Source organism: Ochotona curzoniae, unplaced genomic scaffold, assembly GCF_017591425.1.
Source record: "Ochotona curzoniae isolate NIBS_2020 unplaced genomic scaffold, NIBS_Ocur_1.0 contig_46, whole genome shotgun sequence".
NCBI classification, from domain to species: Eukaryota; Metazoa; Chordata; class Mammalia; order Lagomorpha; family Ochotonidae; genus Ochotona; species Ochotona curzoniae.
Genome location: NW_024466340.1, coordinates 6798589 through 6809483, shown reverse-complemented (window position 1 = coordinate 6809483; position 10895 = coordinate 6798589). Strand labels below are relative to the sequence as shown.

Genomic DNA, 10895 nt, shown 5'->3' with positions numbered 1-10895 from the left:
CCGAGAGCGCTCTTCCATCCACTGACTGAGTTGCCAATGACTGCACAGCACAGCGGGGCCTGGCTAAGGGAGCTTGGCCCGAATCTCCACGTGGGTGGAGGGGCCCAAGGACTTGGACCATCTCTGTTGCCTTCTCAGGGCACTGGATAGCAGGTGGGGCAGGCGGGCCTGGCGCCCATATGAGACGTGTCAGCCTTGTGTGGCCCCTTTTCATGAAAACTGAAAGAGTGTCTACACCGCACATGGGAATGTATAAATCGGAAATGCTTGGCCATTCCTAGTGGATAAAGCAAAGCCATAGAGGAACACTCTGGTACCTAAGAAAGGAAAAACGGCCCAAATCCCCAAGCCGCTGCACCCACGGGGGAGACCCACGCAGAGTTCCAAGTTGAGGGCTTCAGCTGGGCCCAACCCGAGCCATTGTGGCCACATGAGGAATGAACCAGGGGGAGTGGGAGACATGTTCTCTGCCTTTCACACAATCGCTTTTGCATCTTCATGGGCTGCTGGGATCTGGCTTCCCTGATACTTCCTTGCTTTGGCATCGTAGGAAGGAGGCCAAAACCCAACCCTTAATCAGCTCCTCAAGACTGGGTTCCCAGCTGTGTTCCCTGGCAGCGACAGAGAGACAACGGACACCTAGCATGCTGTCAAGGCCTGCATTTAGGCGTCAGATGATGGAGCCCCAAGTGGCTTTCATGTGCAATGAAGGCTTTTTTTTCTGTCAGATGAATATAGCTGATTTTCTTCCCACATTTACAGTTAAAAAAGAAAAGGTGAAGCAGGGTAGAAGAAGGGGGGAGCAACAGTGGCTGTCTGATGCCGGGAGCCCCGTTCCCCCTTTGGGGACAGAGCTCTGAACCTAGGCGATCACAGAGCCCCGAGCGCTCCCAGCCTCTGGCTCCTCGCTGCAGCTTGCAGCAACTGCAGGGGCTGGGTCCTTGGCACCCACCAGGAAGACCTGCATTGAGCTCATGCTTCCCAGTTCTGGCTCTGGCCCAGCCCTGGCCATTCTGGACAATTCTGCATGCTTGGAGAATGAGCTAACACGGGGCGCTCAGCGTAGGTCTTTATCTCTCAGGTAACTGTCGTGGGGCTGTAGCACAGCTGACCTCAGCTCCTGCCGGGCACATCCATTCCTCCGGGATCCTGTGCTTCAAGCTGAGTGCTGACACACCCCGGGAGAAAGCATGTGGACGCCGGAGCTGAAGCCCGTGTTACCCACACGGCAAACCTGGATAGAATTCCAGGCTCTCGGCCTCAGCCTGGCCTGGCCCTGGCTGTTGCGGTCATTTGGGGAATGAATCAGTAATTGAGACACTCTCATTGTTGTTTTGCCTTCAAGTAGATGAATATAAATATTTAAAAATATCTATGGGGGGATGGTGCGACAGCCTAGCAGCTAAAGCCCTCGCCTTGCATGCTCCAGGATTCCGTAAGAGCACTAGTTCTTATCGTGGAAGCTGCACTCCCTATCCAGCTCCCTGCCTGTGGCCCGGGAAAGCAGTGGAGGACGGCCCAAAGCCCTGGGACCCTGCACCCGCGTGGGAGATCCGGAAGAGGTCCTGGCTTTGGATCGGCGCAGCACGGGCCGTTGCGGTCTCTTGGGGAGTGAGTCATCGGATGGAAGATCTTCCTCTCTGTCTCTTCTCCTCTCTGTACATCTGCCTTTCCAATAAATAAGTAAATAAATCTTTTAAAAAATGTTGGTGCAGAGGTTTTCAAAACGCATTTATTTTTAACCAGAGAAACTCTGCACAAACGTGCTGAAGTCCCTGCTGGAAACAATCTTGCATTTACCTAGACAACACTGAGCTGTTCAGGTCATCACTACCGGCTGTGTGCTCAGTCAGCAGGCAGCTGGACGTGCAGCCAGCAGGGGGCAGAACCACCTGAGTGCCCGTTGCCCAAGCTGCCCAAGGCCGATGGCATACTCACAGTGACTTTACAAAAAAGGGACACCAGAAAGTTAATGTTTATTCTACATAAGGTCATTGCAGATGAAAACAAGACAGTGAGAAGGGCTAGGTCCGCGGGCCGCAGGTTTAGCTGGCTGGTGAAGCCTCAGAGGAAGGGGCCTTCGGGTTGGGTTTACGATCTCAGACCGCCTAAGGGGGCTCCCCTTACTGGGGTCTCATATTCCACAAAGTGCCTTGCACGAGCTGAACACACCATGAACATGCCCATTTTAATGCTACAATTTACTAGGTAGTGAATAATTTTTCCTTTCTTTAAAAGAAAGAATACAGGGAGAGGGAGATCTGTCCGCTGGTTTACTCCTCAAGCGGCCGCAGCAGTCTGAGCTGATCCAAAGCCAGGACCCTCTTCCAGGTCTCCCACACGGGTGCAGGGTCCCAAGGCTTTGGGCCGTCCTCAACTGCTTTTCCAAGCCATAAAGCAGGGAGCTGGATGGGAAGTGGGGCAGCTGGGACACGAACCGGCGTCCATACGGGATCCCGGCGTGTATAAGGCGAAGACTTTAGCCACTAGGCTACCGAGCCGGGCCCACGAAGAACTTTGCAAAACCAGAGCTACGCCACTGACTGACTTCCTGGGTCACAGCAACCTACCCAAAGGGTTTCTGAAAATAGCTGCGGGCCGCTCCTAGCGAGTTTCAAAGCAGGTGTGGGACGCATGCGCCCTTTCCACCGGCTGACCTCCCAGTGACAGCCCAATACCGACCTTCTTCCCGACAGTACGCGGGGCGGGACGGGGTGGGGACACGGAATTCTCGCGAGTTCTCTAGGAGCGCCGGGCGGAAAGGGCAGACACGTGACTCTCCTCAGAGGCCTTCGGCTTCCCCCCTCCCCCTTCTCGGAAACCCGGCCCCCCTCGGCGCTCGCCCACCCCCGAGCCGCGAGGATGGACCGTTTGCGTTCCGGAATCCTCTCGGATGCAGCCGCGGGAACAGGCCGGGCGGGAAGCCGGCGGAGTCTCTCCTCGGGCGGGCAAGGCTTCGGGCGGCCGCGATGGGCGGGGCGGCCGGCGGAGGCGGGGCGCGTGCCGGGCGCGCGGGGGCGGGGCGGGAGGAAGTCACGTGGGCGCGTGCGCGCGGCGTGCGCGCCGCCCCGCCCCCTGCCCGCGGCGGGGCGGGGGGGCTGGGGGAGGGGCGTTAAGATGGCGGCGGGGAGGTAGGCAGAGCCGGACGCCGCTGTCGCTGCCTCCGCCGCCTCCGCCGCGCTCGGCTCGCCCGCTGTTCGCGAAGCTCTCGTCGTCCGGGAGAGGCTGTCCTGGCGTCGGCTCCCGCGGGGGAAAGTGAGTGTTCCCCTCAGCCCCGTTTCTCCGTCTACTCTTCCCCCCCCACACACCCGGACAAGCCTCCCACTCGCAGCCCTCCTCGGGGTCCGGGCCGGTGGTTGGAGCGTGGTCGCGGGGGAGCCCCGGGTTTTGGGGGGCCTCGCTCGGCGCGCGCCCCGGGACCGTCCCAGCGCCGGGCCCCCGCCGTCCCGGGACGGGAGGAGGCAGCGGCAGCGCACGCCGGCGGCTCTGGGTCCGGGCCGGCCCTCGCGGCAGGCCGGTGGGCGCCGGGCGTGGGCACGTGGGGGGCGCCGTGCGGAAGGGCGAGGGTCCTCGCAGGGGCGGCGGTTGGCGGCCGGCTCGCTGCGGGAGAGTTCGGCGGCGCGGGCATGCCGGCTTCCTCCCCGAGCCCGGGGCTCCGGCTCCTCCCCGCCCGCCCGCCGCTTTGTGTTTGCGTGCAGGTGATGCTCGGACCGCCGGCCGGGCGCTCCTGGCCGCGGCGAGCCGCGGTGGCCCTGGGGCGGGGAGGCTTTTGTTTTGGGGAGTCGCTGCTGGAGAACCGTGGGGGGGAAGGAGCGGGCGCGAGTCGGCACCGCAGCCTTGTGAATCCATTGAGCTGCGCAGCCAATTGTAGCCGCACCCGGAAGTTTGTGCTGAACACGTGTTGCGGGAAGGCAGGACTCGGTCCCTCCGACCTTTGAAAGTTGCTCGCTGGCAGCTTGTGCCTCGGGGAGTCGGGGTGCTCGGCCAGGGGACCCCGTTAGGGCTCAGCCTTGAACCAGACAGGGGTGGTGCCGGCGACGAGGACTCTCATGATTTAAACAAGTTTGCCAAATTTTTCTGACGTGAAAAGGCATTTTTCTCTCAGTTGTAACTTTATTGCTTACGGTTTTTTTTCCTAGAAAATAAAAATGATTTGCCCTTCAGCTGCTAGACAAGTGTTAAAAAGGAGGGGTGAGGGTGGCCGTGGTCTGGCAGGGTACAGAAGCAGCACTTTGAGGGAGTCGGAGGGTCTGCGTGCCCCTGTGCTCCGAGTTCCCTTGACAGCTAAGATGACGTCATCCTCAAGTTTTTGCGGCGATCTGATTCGCTAACGCACACGTTTGTGCTTGGCCTCAGCTCGCCAAGTATGAAGGATAACTTGGGGAATTGTGGATGAGGGACATACGGAGGAGAGCCCACCGAAATTTTTTCTTTTTTGTCTTGGGAGATATATATGGGATCCCGGCATGTGTAAGGCAAGGATTTCAGCCGCTAGGCCACCGTGCCAGGACCAGGCCCAGATCCTTACAGGCTTAAAGTCTGTCAGTGCTAGCTCACACTCAAGTCAGTGGGTCTCATTTATTCATCTTATTGATAATGTGTATTTATGCTGTGCATCATGGCTCTTTAATGCACGTATACATTGTAGAATATCTAAATCAGATCGTAATCCCTGGAGTGATTTCTGAGGTGGTCACTCATTTGTAGTTTAAATGCTTGCTGTATTTCTTTCTTCAGAAATTAACTATTATGTTGTTAAAACGTATTTGAAAACTTGTGCATTCAGCGTTGACTTCAGTGCCTCTCCCTTTTTGAGGTCATGCCATTACTGCAGTATGGACTCACTGGGTGCTGTCCCGGGACGGTCATGGAGCCCTTGGCCTCCAGAGGACTCCAGTCTGCGCTTTGGAATCTCTGGCTTGAAACAGTGTAGTCTTGTTTCAGTTGTAAATCAATTATTTCCACCGTTTGCTGTAAAGATAAGATCTTGCTAGGATTTGAAGAATAAGCCCATCCACAGTGGGTGATGGGGTGGGCCATAGGCCCCTCCCATGCATAAATCATTGCCCCTGATATGGCTTGCAGTTTACTTTTAAAATATTTATTTATTTTTTAGATTTATTTTATTTTTATTACAAAGTCAGATATACCCCAGAGGAGGAGAGAGAATCTTATGTCCAGTTATTCACTCCCCAAGTGAGCGCAATGCCTGGTGCTGCACCAATCCAAAGCCAGGAGCCAGCAACCTCCCCAAGTCTCCCACATGGGTGCAGGGTCCCAAGGCTTTGGTCTCTCCTCGACTGCTTTCCCAGGCCACAGGCAGGGAGCTGGATGAGAAGTGGGGCTGCCGGGATTAGAACCGGCGCCCGTATGGGATCCCAGCGCAATCAAGGCGAGGACTTTAGCCACTAGGCCACGCCGCTGGGCCCAATATTTATTTTTATTGGCAAGATTTACAGAGAGAAGGAGAGTTAGAGGAAAGATCTTTCATCCGCTGGTTCACTCCCCAAGTGGCCACCACAGCTGCTCTGAAGCCAGGAGCCTCCTCTGGGTCTCCCACGCGGGTGCAGGGTCCCCATCCTTTCCCAGGCCACAGGCATGGAGCTGGATGGGAAGCAGGGCTGCCAGCACCCATAAGGGAGCCGGAGTGTGCAAGGTGAGGACTTCAGCCACTAGGCTTCTACACTGGGCCTCCACATGTGTTTTTAAAGCATTGTTTTAAACTTCTTGGTGCATATTTGTACCAGACTTTGTAATGTATGGTCAGATATATTTGTGCTGGAAATTCCCCAAGGTTTTTGTTTGATTTGAAAGTGTTAGGAAGAGAGATAGTTTTTGTTTCATGATTTGCTTACATTGGAAAGAGACAGAAAGCTCTGTCTGCTGGTTCAGTCTCCAGGTGACACAGCTGCTGGAGCTGAGATGATGCAGAGGCCAGGAGCCAGGAGCCTCTCCCATTGGAGACCTCCTTCCTTGCCAGCCTGTGTCGGTGGGATTGTTGAGTGGATGTGGAGCAGCTGAGCCGGGATTCCGCGTCTGAATGGGTTGCTGGTGTCCCTGTTCAGTGTAACATTTATTACGAAGAACGTGTTGAAACTTGTAGATTGCTAATGTCAACTGAAAATTCTGGGCTTTGAGGATTGGAATGTTCTGGAGGCGAGTCTGCTCCTCACAGTGAACTTGGGCAGGTGATTTTAAGTTTTGTGAGCCCCAGTTTTTGCTCTAAAATGATGGTCCTGTTCTCACCCATGACTGGACCCCAGTAGGCAGTGTGGAAGAAGGCCCTAAGAGTGCAAGCGGTGGAACACTCCTGGGCAGCCCGAGTTCCTCCTCCATACCGTTTGCAGTGTTTCTCTGCTTCGCTCTGAGAGGCTCAGTGCGTGTGACTCTGGGCTGTCCGTCTCCCCTCCCATCCTCGGAAACAGCTATTCTGCCTGCGTTTTCGTTTCGCATGTGTTAGGATTTATGTCTGATACACGAACTTGGATACAGAAGAGAATTCCTCTATTCAATGTTTGGTTTTTATCTTCAGCTTTGGAGGTCATGGTCACAGTGTTCTTAGCTCACGCCCTTTTGTAGGACATCATGAAATAGTTGATGCTTTTATCATTCAGTCTGAGAACAAAATGAGTGAAAATTAGCATCCTGTAGCACAAATTTTTCTGAGAAAAATAAATGCAGTTAGATTTTTAATACTTATATATAAGGGTCATTAAAAACTGGAAATGGGGCCTGGTGTGGTAACCTAGCACTTGAAGTCCTCACATTGCCTGTCCTGGGATCCCATATGGGCGCTGGTTCTAATCCTGGCAGCCCTACTTACATTCTGACTCCCTGCTTGTGTCCTGAGAAAGCAGTTGAGGATGGCCCAAAGCCTTGGGACGCTGACCCACGTGGGAGACCCAGAAGAGGCTCTGGGATCCTGGCTTTAGATTGGCTCATCTCTTGCTGTTGTGGCCACTTGCGGAGTAAAGCATTGGCTGGAAGATCTTCCTCTCTGTGTGTCCTCCTCTGTATATCTGACTTTCCGATAAAAATAAATCTTTAAAAAATAACTGGAAATGGAATTAGATTTGTTTATGCAAAAATTTTGAAACCCATCTATATTTTATTATTATTTCAAGATTTATGTTTTTTATTGGAAAGACAGATTTACAGAGAAGAGATAGAAGGGGAAAGATCTGTCTCCTAGTTCACTCCCCAAGTGTTCGCAGTGTTTGGTGCTGCGCCGATCCGAAGCCAGGAGCCAGGAGCCTCTTCGGGGTCTGCCATGCAGTTGTAGGATCCCAAGGACCTGGGCTGGCCTTGACTGCTTTCCCAGGCCACAAGCAGGGAGCTGGATGGGAAGCAGGGCTGGCAGGATTAGAACTGGCGCCCATATGGAATCCCAGCGTGTCAAGGTGGGGACTTAGGTTCTAGGTGACTGCGTCTGGCCCAGCTGTAGCTGTTAGAACGTGCAGTCTTGAAGGTCCTGTGCCTTGGGGATCGCCTCCCTGGGGCTGCGCTCCCTTGTCTGTTCCCCAGGGCGTGGGCGTAAGGTCTGATACCGCATGGTGCCTGCACTTCTCAGTGTGAGGATCTTGAGAAGGGACTGTTTATTTTTTTTTCTACTCTTCCCTTGACGCGTGTCAGTTCTGTGGATCAGTAGATCTGGTTAAAAATATTGGATTGTTGGGCCCGGCGCGGTGGCGCAAGTGGTTAAAGGTCCTCGCCTTGCACGCCCGGGATCCCATATGGGCGCCGGTTCTAATCCCGGCAGCCCCGCTTCCCTTCCAGCTCCCTGCCTGTGGCCTGGGAAAGCAGTTGAGGATGGCCCAAAGCTTTGGGAACCTGCACCCGTGCGGGAGACCCGGAAGAGGCTCCTGGCTTCGGATCGGCATAGTATCGGCCCGTTGCGCTCACTTGGGGAGTGAATCATCGGATGGAAGATCTTCCTCTCTGTCTCTCCTCTCTGTATATCCGCCTTTCCAATGAAAAAATAATAAAAATAAATCTTTAAAAAAATATATATTGGATTGTTTCTAGGTAGAGTACACTTAACTGTCACTTTGTTTTCTCTGTTAATATCTAATATCTTTTTTTTTTTTCCCTGAAGATGGTGGAACCAGGGCAGGATTTACTGCTTGCTGCTCTGAGTGAGAGTGGGATTAGTCCCAATGACCTCTTTGATATCGATGGTGGCGATGCGGGGCTGGGCACCCCAACCCCCACTCCTGCGGCTCAGCAGGTAAGAGCTGGATTCCATCTGTTGCTGCCCTTTCCTCTTGCTGGGCTTGGCTGAAGGCAGAGACCTGGAATGGCAGGGGCTTCAGGGCGTGTCAGTAGGAGGTGGGCTTGCAAGTGGAGTAGCTGGGATTTGCATGAATGGGCCACTCTGAGGCGTTGGCTGGAGCCACTGTGCCGCTGCACCTGCACATTCCTAGTCTTCATTTATACGAGGAGGTTGGAATAGATGTGTTAGGGTGGGCAGTCAGCGTCTTTCATGAGGTAGGCAATGTTGGTAAGGATAGCCAAGGCGTCGTTTTCTGTCTTCCTTCTGCACCCTCTTCCCCCTTTTTTTTTTTTGGACTTAGTGGAATGTCTGAGGAAAGAGAGCTATTTAATTATTAGTTTATTTGTTACGTAGCTGCAACACCAAAGGCTGGCCAGGAGCCTGGACCTCCATCGGGCCCATGCGAGTGGCAAGGGTTGCCTTCTGGATTCCTCAGCCATGCCAGGATGGAGTGTTGAGTGTCTGTGGGTAGTTCATCTCTGCTCTAATCGTCTTTATAGGGAGATTCTTGTTTGACTCCACTGTACACTTTTTGTGAAAAGTGGAAGTAAGATTCTGCTGTCGGCTTAGCTCCGCTTCATTGAGAGTGCTGCGTGTCAGGGTTGTTGGCCTTGCCTCCTGTGTCCCTGCGGGACGCTCTCCGAGTACAAGTGCAGCTCTCCTGACACAGTCGCTGTCCTCCTCTCCTGTCCTGATGTTCTCTCTGCAGTCAGTGCCACTTAACGCATTAGAACTCAGTGTGGAGCCTGAAGCAGCAGTTCCTGCTAAACAAGAGCCAGAGGCTGTCCCTCCTGCAGCACTGTTAAACATGAGGGTAAGCACGCTTCCGCTGCGCATGCCCACCTCCTTCAGCATGGTGCTCATCATGTGACCCCAAGGGCAAAGAGTTCCGGCTCCCTCATTTTAAAAAAGATTTATTATTCATGTATTTTGAAGGCATTGCAATAAATATTCTGGCCTCTGGTTCACTCCCCAAGTGGCTGCAGTAGATAGGTCTGAGCCAGCGTAAAGCTGGGAACATTCAGGTCTCCTGTGGTGACAAGAGCCCAGTGACATAGGTCATTCTCCACTGTCTCCCAGTATTCGAGCAGCGGGGCAGCTGCGACTAGAGCTGGTGGTGCCATCCATGCCACCTGTGCACGGCTGCAGCGCGGCCACCTGCTGTGTGGTGCCGATCTTTGTGCCTGCTGTGTTCCTGTGCGCATCCCCTTTACTGCTGCTCTGTAACGCACGGCTGTCTCTGTAGGCACTTAGGGTTTTCAAAAGAAAAATGACATTTTAGGAAATTCACCTTTATCTCGCTTTTTTTTTCTTATTTCTGCTTTTGTTCCTTTTCTTACTGTGGAGTACTTTGACGTGGTAGTTTGTAGCTAATTATTAGCAAATGAGAAATGAAAGGGTAGTCATCAGGCAAGAATAAAATCAGTGTTGAGCTCACAGGGCCCCTGCTTCCTGCTCCTCTTTGGGAAGGGTGTCACACACTTGCTCTGCCTCTCTAGCAGCAGCCTCCATCCACTACGACGTTCGTGCTCAACCAGATCAGCCAGCTTCCCACCTTGGGGTCTACGATTGTCATGACCAAAACGCCACCTGTGACAACCAATAGGCAAACCATCACTTTAACGAAATTCATCCAGACGACCGCAAGCACTCGGCCTTCCGTCTCGGCGCCAGCAGTGCGGACTGCCACGAGCTCCGCCTCTTCCAAGGAGCAGGTGCAGCTGAAGGATCTGCTCAAGAACAACAGTCTGAACGAGCTCATGAAGCTCAAGCCGCCGCCCAACATCGCGCAGCCCGTGGCCACGGCAGCCAGTGAGTGTGTCTCCCCAGTGCACGTGTCAGTGCCTTTTCTTAAAAGGGTTTGTTTTGGTCTTGCACTGGATGCGGAAGGTGGTGCTTGCACAGTTTCTGTGGCATAGCTAGAGCATTTGAAAGGAACTGTGGCATTGTCAGGTACTTTAATGCCTGGGGAAAGACCAAGTTAGGGTAGAGGTTGAGAGTCGCCTACTCATTGCTTCACTTCCTAAAACTGCAGTGGCTGAGGCGGGGCTGGGGGAAGCCGGAAGCCTCACCTTCCAGCCAGTTCTTCCACAAGCATGGCAGGGGCATGAGAACTTGGGCGTCCTCCACTGTTCTTCCTCTCATGACCAGGGAGCCTGAAGGGAAGTGGAACAGCTGGGTCATGAAATGGTGATCATGTGGAATCACAGCGCTTGGAGGTAGAGGGTTAGCCAATTGAGCCAATGCTCAAACCCCAGGTGTACTTCTGTCTCATGACCCCTTGAACTTTTTACCAACTCATTCGTGTTAGATTCAGCCCTTCTCATTTTTGAGCTTCAAGTGGCATACCTGCCCAGTAGTCTCTAAGCATTCGTTTCCCAGAATTCTCTGCGTTCTTGCATCCTTAAGGACCATGGTGTCATGCCTGAGGTCCCAGGAATACTTCCTATATTAGGAGTTCTTCAGGGACATTTAAGGTTGTTTCCAGGAACTCTGCACCCTGCTCCTAAAATACAGAAATATGAAATATTTTACCTGAGTTACAGCGAGAGAGAGACTGGGATTTCCCATCCATTGATTGTTCCCCAGTGACTGCAGCAGCTGGAGCTGGGTTCTGCACAGT

The 10895-nt window shown here is 53.6% G+C and overlaps 1 protein-coding gene across 4 annotated transcripts in view; it reads left to right on the top strand.

Annotated features, from left to right (window-relative positions):
* Positions 1 to 3111: 3111 nt before the first annotated feature.
* Positions 3112 to 10895, top strand: part of SBNO1 (strawberry notch homolog 1) — a 45091-nt gene continuing 37307 nt past the window's right edge. The window contains exons 1-4 of one of the 4 annotated variants that reach the window (XM_040987094.1): positions 3115 to 3255; positions 8096 to 8227; positions 8982 to 9086; positions 9775 to 10084. In XM_040987094.1, the coding sequence (XP_040843028.1) occupies positions 8096 to 8227; positions 8982 to 9086; positions 9775 to 10084 (547 nt within the window). In that variant the 5' untranslated portion in view covers positions 3115 to 3255. Of the gene's footprint in view, positions 3256 to 8095; positions 8228 to 8981; positions 9087 to 9771; positions 10085 to 10895 lie in introns of all 4 variants that reach the window. The other 3 variants (XM_040987093.1, XM_040987095.1, XM_040987096.1) reach the window with 3 other exon arrangements.